General features: G+C 43.1%; 1 protein-coding gene across 1 annotated transcript in view; it reads left to right on the forward strand.

Annotated features, from left to right (window-relative positions):
* CLSTN2 (calsyntenin 2) overlaps positions 1-26,916 on the forward strand; it is an 810,104-nt gene that overhangs the window by 607,448 nt on the left and 175,740 nt on the right. Inside the window, exons 3-4 of the mRNA XM_075937529.1 lie at positions 19,273-19,468; positions 23,227-23,435. Coding sequence (XP_075793644.1) covers positions 19,273-19,468; positions 23,227-23,435 — 405 coding nt within the window. The remainder of the gene's footprint in view (positions 1-19,272; positions 19,469-23,226; positions 23,436-26,916) is intronic.

Consider the following 26,916-nt stretch of genomic DNA (forward strand, 5'->3'; position numbering starts at 1 on the left):
TGAAATTTGCCCCATCCCTCAATGTGGAGAAAGGTATGCACATCCTCTTCCCTTCCTCTCTCATTATGAATTGCACAAATCGGGTTTCAGAATAAACAAGTTTGTTAACTAGAACGTGATAGATTTTAAGTGATTAAAAGAGATGCCAAAAAAAGCAGCTTACTAAATAAAGAAAACCCACAAACAGAGCTAAGCACACTAAATGAAAAGGGTATACATTAGCAGGCTGACAGATGCTTAAGGCATAAGTTGCCTTGGCTTTCCCAGGTTTTCATACATAAGCTAAAAATCTTTCCAGGCTGGGATCATCACTTCCCACAGTTCAGTCCTTGTTCCCCAGGTGTTTCCAGGTGAGTTTCTACAGGGAAAGTGGTGTCCCCCATGATGTCATTGTACCCTTTTATATCTTCTTCCCACTTGCTGGAAAGCTTTTGTGCTTTGACCTGGGTGAGGTTTCTGTTATACACAGTTCCAGGGCTAGCCCTGGTGCTTATGTGCATTCCCAGTAACATTGTTCGTCCTTTTTACTGTTATACATTAAAGGATGCTTGTGGGAGTTTTCAACTTCTCAGCATGTTTCACATCTATGACCAAAGTTCATAACTTCACATACATCAATAACACACATAATCCAATGAGATATTAAAATCTAGCAGATCTAGACTTTTAGAATGATACCTCACAAGGCATACTTTGTGTAGAGCATACCCTAATTACACGACAGTGTTGAATATTTGGGATGTCAAGGTATCCAAATATGCTTAAACAAGATACATACCTTTTACAATATTTTGGTCCAGAGGCAAGGGGTACATGGAGTGACATAATCTGGTTTCAGAAGAAACCCTATGTACTGTAACACTTGCCACGCAAGAGAGCTCTGTGGAAGAAGGTAGCTGTTACAAGGGTACAGGCAGTATGCTGCCCAGTTATCCTTTCTTGGTCAAGAAAATGTAAAACAAGTCTGAATCTTATAAACAGCAATAGGTATGTATAGTCTTCACTTTCATATTCTTCACTTTTACCCTGAACCAGCAGAGCATTCAGATACTTGCTTACCTTGAAGCCAGTGAGTAGTTATGCTCATGTGAAAGAAGAGCTGTTGAGGACAATGAGAGTATTCACATGTTGAAAGTGAAACTCAGACAAAAGTGCTTTGCTGGATTGGAGCCAGAGCGCTCAGCATCTTGAGGGATTGAGCCTTCCAATACTCAGCACATTTGGAATGAAATTGATTGATTTTAATTTAAATCATGGTTTAATAAAAGAGAGGCCTCACTGGTTCTGGAGAGAACTCTCTAATAAAATAAAGGAAAACAATAATCCCTGATCTTGGAATTGCCTCCTCTACCCTCCATTGCTGTGCCCAAGCAGATGCCTAAAAAACCTTTCCAAAGGTTTACAAGTCCATTCCTGGGCCATAGTGACATCTCACAAATAGAAGGCCATATAGTCTTGCTGCAAGCAGGTGCCCCTCCATTGACTGAAATGAAGCAGTCACCAGTTTATATCAGGTCCAAATCTGGTCCAGAATGGCATCCATGGAATTGTGGTATTGAAGTCATATGGCTCCTCTGAGCTCTTAAGTGGAAAACAAAACGTGGTTACCTGCCATGTCTGCCTCACTGAATAAGCAAATTTTACCTTAATATAATTCATGTAAAAATACTCGGAAGAATAATGTAAGTAAAAGCCCAGTGTCACAAGCTTCTTGCTCTAGGAAATTTATCTATCTTGGAACTGGGCCCCAGAGAAAGTGGTTTAATTAAAAAGTAATTTTTTCTGTCAGTCTGATGAGTCCTCAAAAGATAAACAGCTGCTAGTTTTCTATTCCAAACATGATATGTTACTGTTAGTTTTCTTATTTGTTTCTGTGCCCTACAGGAGTGATTTGTACATCTCACAAGAAATCTGAGTAGAACAGATCTGCTGGTGCAAGCCTGCTGCTTTGTAGTTTTCCTTGAGTTTAATTGACTATCATGGAGTAACGATTCAGAAAGCACTATGTCCATAATCCTTGATCTTCATTCAATTTGAAATTCCAGTCACATTATACATCATTAGCTTCTTAATATGATAAGCTACATTTATATATTTTATTAGCATTTGTCCTTTAACAGCTCAGCAATACTTAAAGCGACTACAAATTACCACAGCCATTGTAATACCCCTTTTAATCTTACACATAAAGTCCTCTAGGTCTCTATTATAATAGTTTCACCCTTTTCAAAGGATATACACTCTAAAATGGGTCAGTGCCTTGTAGAGCAAATTATTGCCTATTTTCATCAATGCGGAACTCGCTAATCTAGAGGAGAAATGGTTGCATGATCCATCTTTCAGACAGACATGGAATTAGGGCATTTGCAGCATCTGGGTTCCAGTGTTTGCTAGAAGATGTCTGGTTGAAATGAACTGATGTTTCATTTACTAGAGACTCCTGATATGTAAATAAAAATATGTAATCATTGATTGTGAGTATAGAGGCTGCAATACGTGCTTAGACTAAACAATAGGCATATGGTGAAGACAGGCTGTGTGCAAAAGCCAAAAGGATTTGTACATCCAATTATGACTTTTACTGACACTCATTATAAAATGGATCAGAAAGAAATGCAATTGGAACCAGAATAATTATGTCTGAGTTAGTCCAAGGAGGATAGGAGTTTCTTGTTAATGTTACTGTCTGCACATTTTAACTATACAGTTTTCAATATTTTTGGAGTCTTTCATTATATCTCTGAAGCTTTCAGAAACTTTTTCATCTTCCTTAAACATCATAACTTAATTAAGACATTGTGTGAATGTCCTTTATACATTCACAATGCAAGCTATAGCCATTCTATTAATGTAATGTTAAGGTTACGCAGTTCAAATCAGAGAATGCAAAAGTGCAAGCACTAGGGGTAGAAACTCCACTTCTGAAATGAAAGCTTAGATTTACACATAATCATGTTCTTAAGAGGTTGCGGTTTAAGGCAGGCCACAAATATCTTGAGATTAAATGATAAAATCGCAAAAGCTAGAAATGCTGTAACAGTGAGAGCAGAGGTTATTAGTCCATGGTCTCCACTTGCCACCTCACCAATGTGCCTCATCTCTGCTTTAGTGGCACAACTTGTGCTCATCTGTCTCTGTGTTGCTACAATGCTCAGATGCTCTGTTACCACTACCACTGAGAATTCAATAGACAAGCAAGCTTAATGTGTTTAGGAATACATTTTCAGCACCTATAGGTTGTTCTGGCACTCTTTTTATTGATTGCACTCTCAAACTCCTTGGCATTGTTCTCAAAATTTACACTCTTCGGCTGTGTCTACACTGGCCCCTTCTTCGGAAGAGGCATGCTAATTTCTAACTTTGGAATAGGGAAATCCGCGGAGGATTTAAATATCCCCTGCGGGATTTAAATAAACATGGCCGCCGCTTTTTTTCCGGCTTGGGGAAAAGCTGGAAAAGAGCATCCAGACTGGCGCGATCCTCCGGAATAAAGCCCTTTTCCGGAGGATCTCTTATTCCTACTTCAGGCGGCCATGTTTATTTAAAGCGGTGGCCATGTTTATTTAAATCCCGCGGGGGACATTTAAATACCCCGCAGATTTCCCTATTCCAAAGTTAGAAATTAGCATGCCTCTTCCGAAGATGGGGCCAGTGTAGACGTAGCCTTCTTGTTTATTGTGCTGAATCCTGAAGATCTGAGGATCGGGGAAAAGTTGTTGGCTAAGAAACAATTAAGGCTACTTAATGTTTATCGATAATAAACTAGTAGAAAGTTGAAGTAACTAAGAATTAATTGCTGCTATATTTTTCTATTTCTACACGCAGGATCTTGTTGTGCCATTACCCAGATTAACTCTGCACTGATGTATCCCTTCAGTTCTGCAATCTGGGGTGCCTTTTACATTTTTTTGCCATCACTCCTGGTCTGCTGTCATACAACTTCCAGCATGTAAATAAGGCCATGTTTACACTATAGAATTACGTCAACTTATGTCAATGATCAGAACACCCCCCACCACGCTGCTGCCTCTTTATCAGAGCATGTATCTGCTCCCACCTGTCCTCCTCACCCTCCACGTTGCTGCCTCTTTATCAGAGCATGTATCTGCTCCCACCTGTCCTCCTCACCCTCCACACTGCTGCCTCTTTATCAGAGGCAGCAGCATGGAGGTGGAGGAAGGTGACTCCACAGGATCCAGTGCTTGCGGGGAGCTGGCTTTTAAACAGGCTCCCCCGAACACCAGCTCCTGCCTACTCCCACCCTGTGCTGCTGCCACAGTGGGAGCTAGCAGGAGGAGGAAGCTGGTGGCTCCACAGGAAGAAGCACACATGGGGAGCTGGCTTAAAAGTCAGCTTCTCATGGGCACTGATTCCTGCCTTCTCCTTCCCCCTTGCTGCTCTGATACAGAGGCAGCAATAGGAGTGTATGTGTGCATGTAGTCGTTAGGATTAACCAATAAGTCATCTGTCTATAAAAGCATAGATCTGGCACTGCTCACCAGTCTTATCATGAGCTTTAATGCAGCAGAATCTGTGGTATTTAGTGAGCTGTGATTCTGAACATTCTGTGGTATTTAGTGTGCTGCCTGCCCTGTGTGTGCCATGACATGGATGTTAGCATTCCTGGGGGAGTTGCACACCATGGTCTATTCTTATTGGGCCCAGTAAACAAGCATGGAGTCCTGGGATCAAAGTGTGATGCAAGTATGGAGTGAGCAGTAGCTGCAGAACTTTCATATGCACAAGGCCACTTTCCTTGACGTGTGTGCAGAGCTCACCTCCACCGTGTGGCACAAGGACTCCAAAATGAGAGCTGCTTTAATGGTGGAAAAGCAAATGACAGTTACTTGCAGTCATGCTACTGATGACAGCTACTGATCAGTTGGAAAATCCACTCGGGGGGGTTATAGTGATGCAAGTGTGCAGGGCCATTAATTGTCTCCTGTTACAAAGGATTGTGACTCTGGACAGTTTGTGGAAAATAGTGGATGTCTTTGTGGCAACAGGATTCCCTAACTGCTGTGGTTGAGAGATGGCACACAGATCCCACTTTTGGCACTAGGACTAGACCATCTTGCATTGGCATACATCAACAGAAAGGGCTACTTCTCTGTGATATTGCGGGTGCATGACTGTCTCCATTCTTCACCGTTTCAAAAGTAAGGGTATGTCTATACTTGCTCCCTATCTCGAGATAGGGATGCAAATGTAGAGTACGGAATTACTAATGAAGCTCGGGATTTACATATCCCGCGCCTAATTGACATAATCATGTCCAGCCACCATTTTGACATTGCATTATTGCAAAATAAAAAACCCTGTATAGTAGTGTTATTTCAAGAGAAAACTCTTCTCTCGAAATAAGTATTATTTCTCATACAATGAAGTTTAACAGTAATTTCGAGAGAAGAATTTTCTCTCGAAATAATGCTGCTACACGGTGCTTTTTAATTCACAATAATGCAATTTCAAAATGGCGGCCAGACACGATTCTGCTAATTAGGCATGGGATATTTAAATCCTGAGCTTCATTAGCAATTTTGGTACACTACATTTGCATCTCTATCTCGAGATAGGGAGCAAGTGTAGACATACCCTTTGTGAATACAGAAGGAAGGCATGGCAGTTGTTTTGAGCACGTTAGCTGATCTCTTGTTCATAAAATTAAACATAGCCAACATAATTACTATCTTTTATTAAGCTATCAGTTTTTTCCTTTATGATTTCAGAATAGCTTTTTAAGTTGCAGCAGTTTGCCAAACTTCAATAACGTTAAGTTCACCGGGCTAGAAAGGCATACACAGTAAAAGTATTGCTGCTACCAACAGCATTTTCTTCAGGTCTTAATATTATCCAACACCTTTCACCTTAGTAATACAAATTATTACTTTTTTATAGGCTTGTTGTAATTGTTTAAGTGACAGTAACTGCACAACAGAGACACACATCAATAAGCCTTTCCAGTAGGAAACTCCCTAAAACACAGAACTCTGCACTGCGGGAGTTGTTTGCAGAATCTAAGTTTTCATACTTCCCTGCAGTTATTACACTGGAAGGCTTCAATTTTAAAAACTTTTAAAACCAGCATAATCTATTTACAGTGGCTCCATGCTGAATTATTGAGAAAGCGGGTACTGAGTTAATCACAATTCTGTGTTGTCTGCTTACATACTTCTTGTGTGTGTGTGTGTGTATATGGGTGTGCTCTCACATGTGTAAAATATCTACATACATACAGTGTGGGCAACCGGCTACAAAGGGGTACAGAACCTAATTCTGATTCATTTCCCTTTTATACTGGTAAGCTTTTAATTAACTTCAGTGGAGCCACTCCTTATTTACGCTATGAGCCTAATCATGTCTACTAGCCAATTTGGAATTAACCTTCCTAAAAATAATGGAAGACTAAATGGCTCGGGTTATGTGGTAAAAGGATGCAAAATAACAAACCTTTTTTACTTCTAGGACACTTTTTTAAGTTCTATGCAGGTTGGTAATAGCTAAAAGTAGTTGCTGAAGGCTTCCAGAGACCCTGTGTGATGTGATTAATCTTAATCTATCTCATTGATCTCAATCCTAAAAATTCCATATAATCAAAAAAATATTGGTCCAGTTAGAGCTGGTAAACAAACCTTAGTAGGGGCCAACAAATGAATGGGCATGAGTACTGATCTGTCTCTTTTATATCACTCCTTTTAAGCGAGGCTGGAGACATAGCATCTTTGTGATGTTACAAGTATCAATTGAAGAACAAGTAAAGATAGCATTAAGCATCATCTGTAAATGCGTAAAAAAAAAGATACACATATTTTCATCTGTTGAAATTCATTCAACTGTTTTCCTTTGTATTTACAAAGTAAAGTAGCTTCTTTTCTTTAGTTGTCATTGCAGGTTCAACAATTGCATTTTTAGATTAATTTAGGTAGGGGCTTGAACCTTTGCCACTTAAAATCAATGCCAATTGACTGGAATGGGAGTAACTTTTAACATCGTCTGTTTGATTTTGAGTGATAATTTGCATCCTAAGCCTTCCATTTAGAAATTTCAAAATATCAGCTTCTGAATTAATAAGAATTTCTAAATGATCAGGAGCCTTGATAATTATAACCCAAGAATGGAGAGTTACCAATACTGTTTTTGAGTTTAGTATGACTCCCCAAAACAGGGGTGGCAATAATTTTTTGCTGAGGCCACTTCAGAAATTTTAGAAGTGGCCCAGGGCCACAGTGAAAGGGGCAGGGCCTCAAGCAGAAGGGGTGGAGGCCAGGATACTTCCCTGCTTCCCCACCCCTAGAGCATGATTGGTCTAGGACTGAGGAGCACATTTGTCCCCCTCCAAAGGTTCCCCTTAGGTGCTCATGCCTCTGGCAGTGGGAGGAGACTTTGCACACTCTCCCTTCTGCCCCCACGCCAATCTGCCCTGCCAGGAGCAGCTGACTCTTCTAAGCAGCATGCACTCCTGTCAGGGTGGAGGAAACTTTGTGCACTTCCTCCCTCCTCCCCCAGGCCCTAACTAGCCTGGGGGCGGGGGAACAGCAGGGCCTCCACAAGGCAAATCAATCCGCTTGGCAGGCTGATTCAGCTCGCGGAAGCCCTTTTGCCCATCCTTGCCACAAAAGGAAATATGATTGATTTCCCTACACTGGTTATCAACAGATCTCTAGCAAAGTTCACACTTTAACTAATGTGGGTCTCAACATTAGAAAGTGTATATTGCTGAAGCAAACCTGGGTGATGTGAAGAGAGAGCAAAACACTCATAAATAGATTGATGGCAAAGGTCGCAACTGTTATTGAATTACATTCATGCAGACTGAGATGTAATCATGGAGCCAATAGCTAATGCTGAAGCAAGTACTCATAAACCCAAGAGGATACCCAAGAGAGAATTCTCAAGCCATATCAGTGCTCTGGAAGAATGGTTGTTTTTTCCCACGGTGATCTCTGTTCATCAGTATAATAGTAAGACCCTTCTTCATGCTCTATTTCCACTACCATTCCCTCCACACAGCATCCATGGGATACCTGTTCTCATGCCCATATTATGGGAAAGGAAGTCATTGCAACCAACTTCTATGGCAAGAAACTTCCACCTATCTAACAATGCACAAGCTTTGGAACGCAAATGCAGCATGAAAAAGAAATTATTCTAAATAGGAAAAATGCCCAAATATCATTTTTTTGCTGTGGCCACCTTCATCCTCTTTAAAGACTGCAGAAACCAGCACTTCGACCTGGTCCCTTCAGATCATATTGCAGGATGTTCTAAGGAATGGTAACAAGTCCCTATCCAAACTAAAGTTCATTGCCTTGGCTAATATTTCTTAGAGGGGCAGAGTGGGGGAATCATATCCTTAGCCCCTTTTCTTGGGTATGTCTAGACTCTAGACTACATGGCTCTATCGCCAGAGCAATGTAGATTAGTTTACTAGACTTACCCAAATGAAGCGGAGATTTAAATAATCGCCACTTGATTTAAATTAAAATGGCTGCCACGCTGAGCCGATCAGCTGTTTGTCAGCTCACTGCGCTAGTCTGGGCGCTCTGTGGTCGACATCAAACGCATTTGTTGACCACCCCGGTAAACCTCATCCTATGAGGTTTATGGCTCTGGTGACAGAGCCATGTAGTCTAGACATACCCCTTGTGATCAGTTTCATCTTAAACCTATGGGTGAGGATAAGCCTAAATGGTGCCAGAGTTGTGAAACCAGTTGTCTGATAGAATTTAAAGCATATCTTTACTTACTAAAGTCCATTTCAGGAAAGGATGGGGAGGGAGAACTTCAAATTGCTAGCATGGGAGAAAAAGTAATGTCTGTTCCCATTAGCAGCTCTTCTTAAACCTACACTAGCATGTGCCAGTTGGATGCCCTATGTGAATTTGTGCACAAAGATTTATTCCTTGCTTTCCAACCTTTCCATGGATCACGGAAAGGCAAACCCAAGTGCCAAATTCAACCTCTCCCTTGTAGAGAATTGCTTGTAGAATGCAATGAGGAAATGAAAGGGAAACAGGATAATCAACAAATGGGGCAAATTAACCCATCTCTGGACACTCGGTAAACCTCTCAGGGAAGAAATCAGAAGGGAACACCATCTACCGGAAGGCATGGGATGTGTAGTCTTAGGGATAGGGGTTCCACGACCACCACCCCCAAAAGAAGTCAGGTGGTGATGGCTAGGGACTCCCTCCTAAGAGGGACTGAGTCATCCATCTGTTGTCCAGACCTGCAATCTCAAGAAGTGTGCTGCTTACCGGGAGCTCACATTCAGGATGTGACCGAGAGTCTCCCGAAAGTGATAAAAGCTTTGGATCGCTACCCCTTCCTGCTTCTCCATGTAGGAACTAATGATACAGCCAAGAATGACCTTGACCGGGTCACAGCAGATTATGTAGCACTGGGAAGAAGGATCAAAGAATTTGAAGTGCAAGTGGTGTTCTCGTCCATCTTTCCGGGTGAAGGAAAAGGTCCAGGTAGGAATAGTCGAATTGTGGACGTAAATGCGTGGTTGTGCAGGTGGTGTTAGAGAGAGGGCTTTGGTTTCTTAGACCATGGGACTCTGTTCTGGGGACAAGGATTGTTAGGAAGAGATGGGATCCACCTAAACGAGAGGAAAGAGCATGTTCACAGGCAGGCTTGTAAACCTAGTGAGGAGGGCTTTAAACTAGGTTCACTGGGGAATGGTGACTGAAGCCCTGAGGTAAGTGAGGAAGTCGGACACCAGGAAGAATCACAAGGAGGAACGAGAAACAAAGGAGGACCCCCGATTCACATGGAGAAGGCGGGGCGATCAACTGGTTATCTAAGGTGTTTATACATCAATGCGAGAAGCCTGGGAAACACACAGGAAGAATTAGAAGCCCTTGCCCAAGCAAAGAACTATGCTTTGATTGGAATAAGAGAGACTTGGTGGGATAACTCGCATGACTGGAGCACTGTCATGGAAGGGTATAAACTGTTCAGGAAGAACAGGCAGGGGAGAAAAGTAAGAGGATTTGCATTGTATGTAAGAGAGCTGTATGATCGCTTGGAGCTCCAGTACTTAGAGGAAGAAAAGACTGTTGAGTCTATGGGTTAAATTTAGAGGTGGAAGCAACAGGGGTGATGTTGTGGTTGGTGTCTGCTATAGATCGCTGGATCAGGTGGATGAGGTAGACGAAGCTTTCTTTGGACAACTGAGAAAAGCTTCCAGATCGCAGGCCCTGGTTCTCATGGGAAACTTTACTCACCCTGACATCTGTTGGGAGACCAATACAGCACTACTCAGACAATTCAGGAAGTTTTTGGAGAATGTTGGGGATAATTTCTTTGTACAAGTGCTGAAGGAACTGACCAGGGGCCATGCACAGCTTGACCTGATGCTCACAAACAGGGAGGAACTAGTAGGGGAAGTAGAGGTGGGTAACAACCTCAGAAGCAATGATCATGAGATGGTATATTTCAGGATCCTGACCAAAAGGAGAAAGGAGAGTAGCAAAATATACACTCTAGATTTCAGAAGAGCAGATTTTGACTCCCTCAGGGTATGTCTACACTACAAAGTTAGTTCGAACTAACATCCGTTAGTTCGAACTAACTTTCATAGGCGCTACACTAGCGCTCCGTTAGTTCAAACTTAATTCGAACTAACGGAGCGCTTAGTTCGAACTAGGTAATCCTCATTCCACGAGGATTAAGCCTAGTTCGAATTTACTAGCTCGAATTAAGGGCTGTGTACACCCTTAATTCGAACTAGTGGGAGGCTAGCCCTCCCCAGCTTTCCCTGGTGGCCACTCAGGCCAACACCAGGGAAACTCGCCTGCCCCCCTCCCGGCCCCGGACCCTTTAAAGGGGCAAGACTGGCTACGGTGCCCGTGCCAGGTGCAAGCCTGCCAGCACCCAGCCAGCAGACCCTGCACCTGGCACGGATCGAGCCACTCACCTGATGCCCCCCAGCCCTCCCCCTCTTCCCGGTACCAGGCTGGCGGCTCCCGGGAGCTTGCCCGGGACTGCAAGAGGTGGGCACCCGCCTGTGCTAGTGCGGACATCGTGGACCTCGTCCACGATCTCCGCACTAGGAACGGGAAAGTGGCCAGCTAGGGCAGGAGAGCTGCCAGCCTGGCCACCCAGGAGCAGGTGTGCATGAAAATCAAGGGGGTCCACTGAGACCCCCAACCCTGAGCCCTGAGCTTACAATGGCCGTCCTGGGTCAGACCAAAGGTCCATCTAGCCCAATAGCCTGTCTGCTGACAGCGGCCAACCCTAGGGACCCTGGAGGGGATGGACCGAAGACAGTGACCAAGCCATTTGTCTCGTGCCAACCCTCTCCAGCCTTCCACAAACCTTGGGCAGGGACACCACTCCTACCCCCTGGCTAATAGCACTCCATGGACCCAACCTCCATGACTTGATCTCACGTCCCTTTAAACTCTGTTCTAGTTCTAGCCTTCACAGCCTCCTGCAGCAAGGAGTTCCACAGTGTTACCAGATTTGCCCAATACCCTGGGGTATGCTCATTTATCAGGGTTACCCTTATGGGACTGGGGGAAGGTTAACAGTTCTATCAGTGTGCTGTTGGTGCTTACTTGGGCTCTCATATGGAGCTGAATTCTCCCTGCTGCCAATTCCCCCTCCCACTGGAGCTCTCCTGCAGGAACTAGGTTCCTCAGGATGGGGTTCTTCCCACCTTAGCAACACACACAGACACTCACACCCACTAATCAGAGCACGTCTGAGAGGACTGGGTACTCAGCACTCACAAGCTGACCCCCTCATATGTCCCTGGACTCAGCTGGCTGGGTTTCACAGCAATGCCACACTGCACCCTCATGTGCCTTTGGACTCCGTGGGCTGGATTAAACAGCACTTTAAGCTGCCATCCTCATAAGCCCCCAGGTTCAGCACCCCTTATCCCCACTTTCACACCACAGTCATTCACAGGTAAACCACACGATGAGCAAACCCCACAGGATTTTGGGCACTACAGGGATCTTTTGCTTGGGTACAAGAAGCGTTGTTGCAGAGCGAATGGGGAAGCCAAAACAACACCCCTTAAGGAAGAGTGAGCAAAAGAAAAAGAAAGAGAGAGAAGCAACCAGTTTAACAATGAAAGTGATTTATTTCTGAGTAGTGAATAGATATCAAACAGTTACAATATTAAATCTAACAATTACAATATTAAATCTAAATTGAAGCTGCTTACAAATGTTAGGTAACCATATAACAGTTTACACAGGGCAGGGTCAGGAGGCTATGCTTAGAGAGATAGTTGAGAGAGAGAGAGAGAGAGAGAGACCTCACCACTCCACGGAGCTTGCACTGATCGGGGTTCCCAGATGATGATGGTATCCGGGGGTCCAGAGGGCAGGAGAAAAGCAGGACAGAGCCCCCAGCACGATCAGACAGGAGATGAAGAAGTCTCAATGGAACTGATGCAGTTTAAGTCCAGGTATCAGAACAGTTTTCTTGGGGCAAGGATAGGAGTTTTATAGGGATAGTTCAAAGAGAAAGAGGAGAGACAATAGAGACTGATCACCCCTGGTTATGGGTGATGTTCCTTGAACGAGCTCACAATGCAACTTGGCAGTTTCAGTATTTTAGATGTCAATAGGATCGTTACTAGAATTGGTCTGATAATGACTAATTTGGGTGTGAGCAGGCCTAGGTTCATTAGCATCTGGAGCAGGGATTTCCCATCAGGCAGTGCTTCTCTGCTTTCGGTGTCCCATAGTTCAGTGCAGTTCCTGCCTTGGAAGAGCTGCTCTCCATTCTGTATGCTAATGAGATGTCCCTCTGTTCCATCTTTAATGTAAATGAGGCTGGGGTGTTTCCTTAATTGTATCACCCTTGTCTGAAGCAGTTTAGGTGTGTCTTCCCCCGGCCTTTTCTTTGCTTTGTCTTTGATTCTAGCAGAGGCCTGAGGGAGGGGGATGGTTTTCCATGAATGTCACTCCCTGACTCCCCAAGAGCACAAGGCTGACAGGCGACCATGTTCTGGTTCCCCAAGAATCACAGAGGTGGTGGGTAACAACAGGTTGACTCTTTGCTTTGTGAAGAACAACTTTCTGTTACTAGTTTGAAGCCTGCTACCCATTCCTTTCCTTTGGTGTCCTCTAGTCCTTCTTTATGGGAACTAATGAAGAACTTTTCTGTATGCACCCTCTCCACCCAACTCCTGCTTTTAGAGACCTCTATCCTGTCCCTCCTCCGTCTCCTCTTGTCTAAGCTGAAAAGTCCCAGTCTCTTTAGCCTCTCTTCATATGGGACCTGTTCCCAACCCCTGATCATTTTAGTTGCCCTCCCCTCTCCCACCCTCTCTCTTCCCCTCTCCCACCTCCTTTTCCCAGTCTCCCCCAGTTTTGTTCAATAAAGACAGATTCCATTTTTGAACACAATTGTCCTTTATTTTGTACATCAAGAAAAGGGGCTAGGGAAGGGTAAGTGGAAGGAGGTGAGGGAGGAATGGGGTAGGAGCCCCCGATGGGGAGGACTGGGCTGGCTCTGCGGGCTTCTGGGGGTGGAAGCTCTCCTGCAGCCCCCCAATTGTCCCTTCTCCCCAGATGGCAGCCTGCGGCAAGTGCAGCCAGGCTGATGGCCGAGTGGTGTGATGTGCCCAGTGTGGGTAGTCCGGGCACTCCAAGCCAGGACTACTTTGCAAGCGGGGCACCCCTGAGAACTGTCTGTCCGGGGTGGGGGTTGGGACCCTTTAAGCGCAGCCCTTGGCTAGCCTGAGACAGCATCTCCATCCTCTAAGTCCTCCTCTGATGCCCTGCCGGCACTGCTTCCGTCCATCCTTAAGCCTGGTTCAGGGTCCACTTAATGTGGACATGCTAGTTCGAATTAGCAAAACGCTAATTCGAACTAGTTTTTAGTTCTAGACGCGTTAATTCGAATTAGCTAAGTTAGTTCGAATTAGCGCTGTAGTGTAGACGTACCCTCTGAGAACTGATGGCCGGATTCCCTGAGATTCCTAAATGAATGGGAAAGGAGTACAAGAGAGCTGACAGTATTTTAAAGAATGCTTATTAAAGGCACAGGAAGAAACCATCCCAATGCTCAGCAAGAGAAGCAAATATGTTAGGCGACCAGATTGGTTTACTGGGGACATCCTTGGTGAGCTTAAACACAAAAAGGAAGCTTACAAGAAGTGGAAACTTGGACAGATGACTAGGGAGGAGTATAAATATATTGCTCGAGAATGCCGGGGAGTTATCAGGAAGGCGAAAGCGCAATTGGAATTGCAGCTGGCAAGAGATGTGAAGGGTAACAAGAAAAGTTTCTACAGGCATGTTAGCAATAAGAGGGTGATCAGAGAGGGTGTGGGACCCTTACTCGATGAGGGAAGTAACCTAGTGACAGACGATGTGGGAAAAGCTAAAGTACTCAATGATTTCTTTGCCTCTGTCTTCACGGACAAGGTCAGCTCCCAGACAAATGCACTAGGCAACATAGTATGGGAAAGAGGTAGACAGCCCTTGGTGGGGAAAGAACAAGTTAGGAACTATTTAGAAAAGCTAAACATACACATATCCATGGGCCTGGATTTAATGCATTTGAGCGTACTAACGGAGTTGGCAAATGTAATTGCGGAGCCTTTGGCCATTATCTTTGAAAATTTGTGGCAATCGGGAGAGATCCCGGATGATTGGGAAAAGGCAAATGTTAAAAAAGGGAAGAAGGATAATCCTGGGAATGACAGACCAGTCAGCCTTACCTCAGTCCCTGGAAAAATCATGGAGGGGATCCTTAAGGAATCCATTTTGAAGCATTTGGAAGAGGGGGAAGTGATCAGGAATAGTCAACATGGATTCACCAAGGGCAAGGTATGCCTCACCAATCTGATTTGCTTCTATGAAGAGGTAACTGGCTCTGTGGATATGGGAAAGTCAGTGGATGTGATATACCTTGACTTTACCAAAGCTTTTGATATGGTTTCCCACAATATTCTTGTCAGCAAATTAAGGGAGTATGGATTAGATAAATGGACTTTAAGATGGATAGAAAGCTGACTAGACTGTCAGGCCCAACGGGTAGTGATCAATGGCTTGATGTCAGGATGGCGGTCGGTTTCTAGTGGAGTGCCCCGAAGATCGGTTCTTGGACCACTTTTGTTCAACATCTTTATTAAAGACCTAGATGAGGGGATGGATTGCACCCTCAGCAAGTTTGCAGATGACACTAAGGCCATGTCCAGACTCAGGGGTTTTTTCGGGAAAAGTAGGCTTTTCCCGAAAAAACTTCCCCTGCGTCCAGACTCAAGCCGCGTTCTTTCGAAATTATTTCAAAAGAACGCGGCTTTTCTTTCGATGGCGGTAAACCTCATTTCACGAGGAAGAACACCTTCTTTCGAAAGCTCCTCTTTCGAAAGAAGGCGTTCTTCAATGTAAAGAGGCCATCTTCGAAAGAGAGCATCCAGACTCGCTGGGTGCTCTCTTTCGAAAAAGCGGATTTCTCTTTCGAAAGACCCGCCTGCAGTCTAGACGCGATCTTTCGAAAGAGCCTCTTTCGAAAGAAGCCTGCAGTCTAGACATAGCCTAAGCTAGGGGGAGAGGTAGATGCGCTGGAGGGCAGGGATAGGGTCCAGAATGACCGGGACAGATTAGAGGATTGAGCCAAAAGAAATCTGATGAGGTTCAGCAAGGATAAGTGCAGAGTCCTGCACTTGGGACGGAAGAATCCCAAGCATTGTTACAGGATGGTGACTGAATGGCTAAGTAGCAGTTCTGCAGCAAAGATCCTGGGGACTGCAGTGGATGAGATGCCAACAGTATGCCCTTGTAGCCAAGAAGGCTAATGGCATATTGAAGTCCATTAGGAGGAGCATTGCCAACATATCCAGAGAAGTGATTATTCCCCTTTATTCGGCTCTGGTGAGGCCACATCTGGAGTATTGTGTCCAGTTCTGGGCCCCCCGCTATAGAAAGGATGTGGATGCATTGGAGAGGGTCCAGCGGAGGGCAACCAAAATGATTAGGGGGCTGGAGCACATGACCTATGAGGAGAGGCTGAGGGATTTGGGTTTCTTTAGTCTGCAGAAAAGAAGAGTGAGGGGGGATTTGATAGCAGCCTTCAACTTCCTGAAGGGAGATTCCAAAGAGGATGGAGAAAGGCTGTTCACAGTAGTGATGGGTGGCAGAACAAGGAGCAATGGTCTCAAGTTACAGTGGAGGAGGTCTAGGTTGGATATTAGGAAAAACTATTTCACTAGGAGGGTGGTGAAGCACTGGAATGGGTTATCTAGGAAGGTGGTGGAATCCCTATCCCTAGAGGTTTTTAAGTCTCAGCTTGAGAAAGCTCTGGCTGGGTTGATTTAATTGGGATTGGTCCTGCCTTGGGCAGGGGGCTGGACTTGATGACCTCCTGAGGTCTCTTCAAGCTCTATGATTCTATGATATGTTCTGGTATATGTGGTTGCAGTGCTGCTCAGGTTTGGTCTATCCACCCTTTCCATCATGGTGAAGGGGCAGCTAAGCCAAATTAGGGCAAGTTGTATTGCACCCTGATGCACGTGATCACAGCCACAGCACCACTCAGGTTAGCCCTGGTGTATGTGTATGTTTTTGTGTCCTGGCAGTGCATGCGCTCTCTTATTTTATTTTCATCTATATACTATTTTTTTGTAAAGAGTCCTGTGCAATTAGTTCCTTGTGAAAAGGATCCTTATCCAAGAGCCAAAGCTATGTTTTGTGTGTAATTGAGTTGCCTTAGCCAAATCCAGAAATGTATACATTTTCTCTGTGTTATGCTTGCACATCCTTCTACTTTCATACTGTCTGTATAACTCTCTTATCTTTGACGTATGGGATAGAAAACTCACAATAAATAGTCTTCATAGGACAGGAGGCTATGTGTTCTTTGGTAGAATTCTAAAATATATGCTCAGGAATGAGAATGTGCATTATTTCTACACGAGTTTTGCTTCACATCCTTCAATATAGAGGGGGAAGTTTATGCAAGAGGTATGCTTGAAACTAACTTTTAGACTAAGATTCAGCTACACTTCTTCTTTACTGCAATAAACTATTTTATTTTATTTAAAATGCCAGAATTGGATGATTAAAAATATTGTATTGTTCATAATCAAACTAGATCAATAAAGTAATAACAGCAAACACCAAAAGTTATGATTTGTATTGATGGACTGTACATTTATGGTGAAACTTTATTACTAGGAACTGTAGGAAAGCCATTGTTACAGAATGCAGTGAATAATATTTCTTTATTGAAGTTTCAGTTGTTATGTAATGATATTACTGAAATGTATAAGAAAAGGAATTACATTCAAATCAAACTCCATTGTATAATTACAGATTTTGTTGTTGTTTCAAGGAAATAAGGAGAATACTGTGCTTAGAGCAGAACATGGCATCCAGTTGATGTCTAGCATATATGTTGACAGTGAATAACAGGCATGATCAGCACTCAGCAAACATGCACCATCCTAGGCATCTTATTCTTTTCATCTCTTTGTTTATACTGTTGCAATTCCTACCCAGCAGTGGGCCTGATTCTGGGCATTGAACCCACAATTCCCCCAGTAAGAGAGTGAAATGCAGATAACATAGCCCCTTTTGGGACTGGACCCTGATTAAATCCACTTGCATAAAGCCTCTAGTGTCTAGGTTTTTAACAGGGAGAGCAAGCAGAGTGTGAGATGGTGAAATCCTCTGTTCAGCCCAGGACCAGAGAGCTATGCAGCCTAATGTCATAGGAGTGGTATCCCTTTCATGCTAAATGTGGGCCAAATGACTCCAACTAACATTTATTTGTATCTATTTTCTGCTATGGCATAGTTACAGATACACCTATGCTAAATTACTGGTACTGGTCTTGCAGAGAAGTTCACATAAAATAGTGTGTGCTCCTCACTAGCCTCCACATTTTATTTCCTGCCTGTAGAAGTGATTTTTAAAGCTGTGTGTGTTTATCAAGACAGAGGTTGAAGCTATAGACCACCCATGAAATGGCTGAAGAATGGTTACATAGCATTCATGCCATTAATTTAAAATGTGTTTTAAAATGTATAGGAAAAATCACCAGATAGTGCTCTTACATATATTCTTGCTGGCTTTTGTTAGCAACAAAGCACATTTGTAGTCTTTTCTGTTTTTTTTAGTTTTGTTATATGGTATTCCTTTGCGAGGAGGTGTAGCGAATAGCAGAGAGTTGGTTCCCTTCTTATTCACTATATTGGGATATAATACTCGGGACAGAGTAGCTTCCTGGGAATAAGGTGTGGGGGTGAGTGCTAAGATTTCTGAAAGAGATGACTGCTTCTGTTCTGGACCTGGCATAGATGTGTCAACAGAATACATTCCACTGAAAATTTGCCAGGACTAGAGCAGTGCAAATTTTCTAGTTTACTGCCCATTTTAAAAAATCACTTTGGCTCAAGCAACACATTTTGTTTTACCTGAAATAAAAAATTTCAGGTGAATTTTAAATTTTTTTAAACATTTTGGCTGCGTCAAGACTGGCATGATTTTCTGCAAATGCTTTTAATGGAAAAGTTTTTCTGTTAAAAGCATTTGCGGAAAAGAGTGTCTAGATTGGCACGGCCGTTTTTCCGCAAAAGCACTTTTTGCGGAAAAGCGTCCATGCCAATCTAAACGTGGTTTTGCGCAAGAAAGCCCTGATCGCCATTTTCGCCATCGGGGCTTTTTTGTGTGAAACAGTGTTTACCTGTCTACACTGGCCCTCTTGCGCAAAAGCATTTGCGCAAACGGGCTTATCCCTGAGCGGGAGCATCATAGTATTTGTGGAAGAACACTGACAATCTTACATTAGATTGTCAGTGTTCTTGCACAAATTCAAGCAGCCAGAGTAGACAGCTGACAAGGTTTTCTGCTTTTGCGCAAAAACTTGCCAATCTAGACGCAGCTTTCACGTTTTAAAATAAAATTAGAGAAAACTTAAAAACAAAATCTTTGGTTTTTATTTTCCCTGTTTGTTTCCCCAATCAAAGCAATTTGGTGAAATTGACATGCTACCACCTGACGCAGAGCCAATGCTGGTGTCAGAAGAAAGAATAACAATATAAAGAAAATGAGACCTAGTATAAGGACTTTCTCCATTTTTCCTTCTATTTGTCCATCTACCTCTCACTCCTTTACATAATTTCTACTACTTATTTCAGGCAGTAGTTTGTGTTGGTCTTCAGAGAATAGCCCACGTCACTCATCTGTCACAAGTTGTGAAATATAAGCAGTTGCCAGTATATCAGGTGTCATTCAAATCTGTATGAATCACTTCTACCCAACTATAATTTTTCTTGTGTTTTATTCTTTACAGGTGAAATCTGTGCTTTTAAAATCCATGGACAGGAAATGCCTTTTGAAGCTGTTGTGCTAAACAAGACATCTGGAGAAGGTCGTCTCCGAGCAAAAAGTCCAATTGACTGTGAACTACAAAAGGAGTACACATTCATCATCCAGGCATACGACTGCGGAGCGGGACCTAGTGGAACAAACTGGAAGAAATCTCACAAGTGAGTGACAATAAGGGGGAAAATGCATTGGCTGTGGCATGTATTTACTCTAAAATGCAGTTCAGGTGGAAGAGCTTCTTTTAATGTTGTAGTCTGCAGGAAACAAATGGAAACCATATGCTTTATCTCTGGAATTGATTGTACACTGTTGGTGTCTTTGTTTGTTTGTTTGTTTGTTTGTTTTGTAAAAACATTTCACTCAATTTGCCCTGATTTTCAGTAGTTTCAGTAGAACTGTTTTAATAAAACTACTAATCAGGTGGACGATAGTAAAATGATAGCTTTTAATTACTTTTCAATACTGAATATTTTCCCACAATAAATAGATCAGCTAAATCAGATAGTCTGGAAATCAGAGAACTGGAAATTAAAATTTATTGGTATTTATATAACCAAACTGTGCTTAATTTATTTTTCTCTGATTTTATTCAGCTCATTTCAAATAGTTGAGAAGAGCTATGGGTAGATATAGCCCATTTTTATTTTCATTTATATGCTGCAGCTTTCTTGCCTTTGCACTAGGATTTTATTAGCCCCTAGAAGCTCAGCAGGCATGGCTGGCTCAGCATTTGGGTGGGAATCTTCCAGAGCCAGAGGCTGCGAGAAGTGTTGTTGATGGGTCAGTAGGTGGCACTCTTCACTGAGACAATATAGATCCCAGTTATGGTGCTGCCTTTGTAGGCTAAATGAAACCACTTAACACTAAAAATGAAATTTGCCCTGGTATAGAAAATAAAACTGTCATAGAAACTGCCCAATTTACTGAATAATCCATTTAAACAAATCAACAATAGACACAGTGCACTCTTTTGTTACTGTCAGATGCACAGGAATCGAAGAATTTATTTTACTTTATAATGTGAGCTGTATCATGATCTGTTTTGGAAGTGTTTTTATAATCATTTTTTTTCTCAAGGCCAAACCTGTAAAATGGAACATGCCTCAAGTCACAGTTGATTTTGTCACAATAACAAATATGAAATGCCATTGTCTTTATCTCAAACTTCAATAGCAGTCTAGTAGTCATTAGACTTGTGGGCCAGCTGTGGCCAAAACCATTACGAGTTAGTTATGACTGGAAGTTGCTATAATTTGATGCAGGGCAGTGTGATATACTGGACTGGGCAACCGAACTGAAGCTGGGGATCTGTTCTTGCCTCTGCCACTGACCTACAGTATAAATTTGTGCAAGTCACACCACCTCTCTGGACCTCTTTTACCCTTCCATCTCTTGTCTAGTCAGATTGTGTGCTCTTTCTGCAGCAACAGTCTCCTATTTGTCAATGCTTGTCACAAAGGGGGCATTGACAAATAAACTGCTTAAGATAGTTAAGACCAAAGCAGACTGTGAAGAGCTTCAAAAAGATCTCATCAAACTATGTGATTGGGCAACAAAATGGTAAATGAAATTTAATGTCAATAAATGTAAAGTAATGCACATTGGAAAAAATCATCCCAACTATACATACAATATGATGGGGACTAATTTAGCCATAACTTACTTAAGAGAGAGATCTTGGAGTCATTGTGGATAGTTCTCTGAAAACATCCCCTCAATGTGCAGTGGCAGTCAAAAAGGAAACAGAATATTAGGAATCATTAAAAAAAGGGATAGAGAATAAGAGAGAATATCTTATTGCCTCTATGTAAAACCATGGTACACCCACATCTTGAATACTATGTAGAATATATCTTTAAAAAAATATACAGCCTCTTCGCGACTTATGAACTGGTTACGGACCAAGCAATTGGTCATAACTCAGTTCGTTCGTAAGTCAGATCCCATAGAGTTACACGCGACCGCGCTGTTTGTAAGCGCGGATGGCGTTTGTAACTCGGGGTCCGACATTTATGACAGCTTTGCTCGTAAGTTGACCATTCGCAACTCCGGGACCGGCTGTATTGGCATCGGAAAAGGTTCAGAAAAGGGCAACAAAAATGATTAGGGATTTGGAACAGGTCCCATATGAAGAGAGATTTCAAAGACTTGGACTTTTCAGCTTAGAAAAGAGGAGACTAAGGGATATGATACAGGTCTATAAAATCATGACTAGTATGGAAAAAGTGAATAAAGAAAAGTTATTTACTTCTTTCCATAAGAACTAAGGGTCACCAAATGCAATTAATAGATATCAGGTTTAAAGCAAACAAAAGGAAGGTTTTCTTCAAGCATCACACAGTCAACCTGTGGAACTCCTTGCCAGAGGATGTTGTGAAGACCAGGACTTTAACAGGGTTCAAAAAAGAACTAGACAAATTCATGGAGGGTAGGCCCATCAATCGCTATTAGCCAGGTCGATAGGAATGGCATCCCAAACCTCTGTTTGTCAGAGGTTGGAAATGGATGACAAGAGAGGGATAACTTATGATTTCCTGTTCTGTTCACTCCCTCTGGGGCATCTGGCATTGGCCACTCAGAAGACAGGATACTAGTCTAGATCAACTTTTGGTCTTACCCAGTATGGCCTTTTGTTATGTTCTTATATTCTTATGCTTTTGGCTGAGCTTGCTAGGGCCTACTCTAGTTTAAGTACTAATCATAAAGATGATTGATTAGTGGTTAGCTATATGTGAAATGAGTTGGTGCTGTCATTTCAGGTCCATGTCATATCACAATCCAGCACCACACTTATTGACAATGGACTGTGTAATTGTCAGTTGCCAAAGTGGCTAAGAATTGAATCAACATGGAGCTGGAACTACATTCCCAATCTCTAGAATTGAGTCCTTCTGAGCAGGGTTGAGGCATACTGCCTTCTAGAACAAAGCTTGGCTACAGTCATGTACTATTAAGAGGAAGATGCCTGTGCCAGTGTGCATATCTGACTTATTTTTAAGTACTGTAAATAAATTCACCCCTTCCTGATCTCGGTGCAGCACCTTTCACAAGCTCTAAGAAACTGGTAAATGAACCAAGGAACCTGCAGTATTTTAAGGACTGGGTAATAATTAACTTCTGCCATGGAAAGGAGCAAGGTGATTACTTAGTTATGGGAATTATTCAAAATATCTATATTTTCAGATGGTCAGCTTCTAATAGAGTTCTGAAGGCCTGATATTCTTCTTAATGCCTTTTTTCTTTATTTTTTAGAAAGGATTCACACCATTGACTGACTCTTGGGCTGTGTCCAGACTCAGGGTTTTTTTCAGGAAAAGTAGCCTTTTTCTGAAAAAACTTCACCTGCGTCTAGACTGCAGCCGCGTTCTTTCGAAATTAAATCGAAAGAATGCGGCTTTTCTTTCGACGGCGGTAAACCTTATTTCACGAGGAAGAACGCCTTCTTTCGAAAGTGCTTCTTTCGAAAGAAGGCGTTCTTGAATGTAAATAGGGCTTCTTCGAAAGAGAGCATCCAGACTCACTGGGTGCTTTCTTTCGAAAAAGCGGCTTGCTCTTTCGAAAGTTCCGCATGCAGTCCAGACGCTCTCTTTCGAAAGTATCTTTCGAAAGAGCCTCTTTCGAAAGAGGCTTGCAGTCTAGACATAGCCTTGGTTTGCAGTACTGGCCAGCAATAGGAGAATTAGGCTTTTTCCATGATAACATTGTTGCACACTTTAAAAAAAGATAAATGTTTATATTAAGGTATTAAGTAGTGCAGATCAAAAATAGAAATGATACAAGAATGCTTATATGTTTTTATTTTCCAAGTAATGTTTGGTGTTAATCAATCATGTGTTTGAATAATGAACAGAAGTTGACATCTCAGATGGAGTCAAGATGAATGGATTTCACTCTTCAAATTTTGTTTATCTATTTTTAGGGCAGTGGTCCATATCCAGGTGAAGGATTCTAATGAGTTTGCACCTACCTTCAAGGAGACCTCATATAAGGCTACAGTGACAGAGGGAAAGATCTATGACAGTATATTGCAGGTGGAAGCCATGGATGAGGACTGTTCTCCACAGTTCAGCCAGATATGCAATTATGAAATTGTCACAACGGATGTTCCTTTTGCCATTGACAGAAACGGTTAGTACTGAGCAAGATACAATTAGGAATTTTGGGCCATGCTTTCAGCTGGTCTATATTAGTTTAGCACCAGTAATTTCTGCTGACTGTGGGTCCTGTGGGCAATGGATTTCTAAAATCCTAGTTAGAATGTTCCAAGAAGGATGAGCAATTTATCGCACAAGCCATCAATCCTCTTACAATTGGAATTTAATCCAAGGTGTTTATGAAGGCTAAAATGGTTTTAATGTGCCTTAATACTTTAGGCTCATAAATCCCATTTTCAAATACACTTAAAGGTTCCTTTGAAAATATTGCCCACAGTGCCTATTTCCTTGGCATGTAAGGCTCTGCTTCAGTAAATTACTTAACTATATGCCAAACTTTAAGCATGGCAACAATATCACCAAGGACAAGGGGAGCAGTCATTTGCTTAAAAATTGTCCCACACTCAAGAACTCTGCTAAATGCTGCCTAGAGCATCTCCTCCCAATGTTTCTGATAGCCCAGATTTTCCTGGAGTGGATCAGCAGGAAGAATAACGAATATACCTCGCTACTGGTGGGCCTCGTGTTTGGACTTGCATAGTAACCAGGAACAAAGACTGTGCTGGGCAAGTACTCACTCATCCTCTAGTCTCAGGTTCAGCATGGCTTCTTCGTACATGTTTGCTGATATAGAAACAGGACTTTGAAAACATTTCTTAGCGTTTTCTAAAAAACAAAGTGAATGGAAGTCGGTGCAGTAATCTTTAATCAGAGTGCTAGAATAGGGGATTTTATGCAGTAGGGTAGGCATGTACAGTAGGGGATTTTATACAGTTCCCTCCAACTCTGCAGAAATATCAGATTTCTATTTTCCTAGTTTGGGATATTATTAAATAATTTAGTAATAATAATATATGAAATAATATCGATTTTAGCTGTTATCTTTCAAGAGTGGCTGTGTGGTGCTTGGATGGCTGGGTGAAAAAGGCAAAATGTCGGCATTGTTGGGTCATGTGACGGGGGTGCAGGCCAGACAGTGAGCTCGAATGGACAGTAGAGCAGTACTGAGCTGGGGATCCCTCCCGTCCACAGGCACATGGCATGTTACAGTGGAAGAGCTGTTTAAAAGGTCTTGGGAGGCAAGAGGAGGGGGGAATGTGGCACTATGAAGCAAAGCTGAGGGCTTTGCCGAGGCTGGCAATGGCTTTGCGAACACTGCTCTAGTAGCAGAGACTGGAATCTACCCTTCCACTCTTTTTGGCAGTAGAAAGCCCCAAGAGAGTTGACTAGCTGAGCAGGGCACTAAGGGTGTGTCTAAACCATGCTCGTGGGGCTTGGGCTGCAGGGCTAAAAATGTCTGTGTAGGCATTTGGGCTTAGGGTAGAGCCCACATCCTCTGGAGCCATTTGTACAGTGGGATATTGAGAGCCTTTGACCCAAAATGACCCTGTATACGATGGAAATCATTTCTAGACAGGGGATACAGCAGCCATCCCCCCCCCCTTGCACCATTAGTTCTAGCACCGATTGCCCACTCTTTATTTAGCTTTAAATAAGATCCATGTGGTATCTGCAGCTGTGCTCATTAGGCTGTGCTCTGCTGATTAAGATTTTACACACAGTTTTGTTTAATGTACAAACTGTGTCCAGATAGTTTAGCTCTAATGGATGAACCTGTTGTCATGCTTTATGAAAGGGAAGAGTATTTCACATTTTTAGTGTAAGCAGGGAGGGGACATTTTGTTTAGAAGCTATTATTTTTGGACCAGATCCAAAGCTCATTGTAACCAGTGGAAATGTTTTCCTTGAATACAATGAACTTTGGCTTAGACCCAAAGAATCAAAATCTATATATTGTACTTAGCTCAAAAATATAGGCATTGTGCAAGAAAGACATATTGCAATCAAGGAAGTGCAATCTCCCCTCCCCTCAAAAGTATAAAAAAAATCCCATAGCTCTTGGGTGGGTTACAATGTTAAGGTTGCCAGGCAATATATAGCAGCTTGAATATTTATTGCAAAGGATTCACTTTTAAACAGGCTTAGTATCATGTACCTGGACTAATTCAATAAATGTTTTAATATTTGGTTTCCATAAAAAAATCATTGTTTTGCTTTTATAATGGAGAAAATGTGTGTTCTGTGCACTAATAAGGAGAAATTGGGGCAAGAAACCACCACCCGCCACAAAATCAAGTGTCAGCTTTGTCTGATCAGCAGCACCAATTCTAATACGTCTCAGAGGGATAGGTAGGAGTCCTGTGGCACCTTAAAGACTTACACATTTATTTGGGTATCAGCTTCCATAGGCAAAGACCCACTTCATCAGAAATTTGCATCTGACAAAGTGGGTCTTTGCCCACAAAAACTCATGATCAAATTAATCTGTTAATCTTTAAGGTACCACAATGTTAATAAAATGGACTTTTTTGTTCATACGGAATTTAATTTCATCAGGAATAAACTACTAAAATCGTTTAACAGTAAGGAGCAAATTTATGCATTTCTTTTCAAAGCTCTGGCACTGAAGGCTCTGACACTGTTTAAAAACCAGATTGTGGCGTACAGTTAAGTAGAGTTTTCCTTGTAGTACGGAACTTCAATGACCAGTTCAATAGTTACTACTTTACGATAAAATTAGACAATACAGGCAGTCCCCGGGTTACGTACAAGATAGGGACTGCAGGTTTGTTCTTAAGTTGAATCTGTATGTAAGTCGGAACTGGCATCCAGATTCAGCCGCTGCTGAAACTGACCAGCGGCTGACTACAGGAAGCCCGAGACAGAGTTGCTCTGCCCCGGGCTTCCTGGAATCAGCTGCTGATCAGTTTCAACAGGCTGAATCCGGACGCCAGTTCTTACATACAGATTCAACTTAAGAACCCCAGGCGTCCCCAAGTCAGCTGCTGCTAAAACTGATCAGTGGCTGATTCCAGGAAGCCCGGGGCAGAGCAACCCTGCCTCGGGCTTCCTGTAGTCAGCGCTGGTCAGTTTCAGCAGCGGCTGACTTGGGGACGCCTGGGGCAGAGCAGCTTGGGTGCTGCTGGGTTGGACCAACCCAGCAGCACCCAAGCTGCTCTGCCCTAGGCGTCCTGATTCAGCTGCTGCTGAAACTGACCAGCAGTAGCTGAATCAGGACGCCTGGGGCAGAGCAGCTGGTGTGTTGCTGGGTTGGTCCAGTAGCGCCCAGAGCGGCGCTACGGGACCAACCGGCAGCGCCCCAGCTGCTGTACCACAGGCGTCCGGAGCAAAGCCGCGGAGCACGGGGGCAACGGGACAGCCCAGACGCACCACGGCTGTCCTGCTGCCCGCGTGCTCTGCGGCTTTGCTCCCCGTCTCCCTGGTCTGCTGGTCTGCTGGAGACCAGCAGACCAGGGAGACATGGAGAAAGCCACGGAGCACGCGGGCAGCGGACAGCCCAGACGCGCCGCGGCTGTCCCGCTGCCGGCGTCCTCAGAGGCTTTGCTCCCCGTCTCTTCAGCAGACCAGGGAGACGCGGAGCAAACCCCGTTCGT

This window comes from Pelodiscus sinensis, chromosome 10 (genome assembly GCF_049634645.1).
Source record: "Pelodiscus sinensis isolate JC-2024 chromosome 10, ASM4963464v1, whole genome shotgun sequence".
NCBI classification, from domain to species: Eukaryota; Metazoa; Chordata; order Testudines; family Trionychidae; genus Pelodiscus; species Pelodiscus sinensis.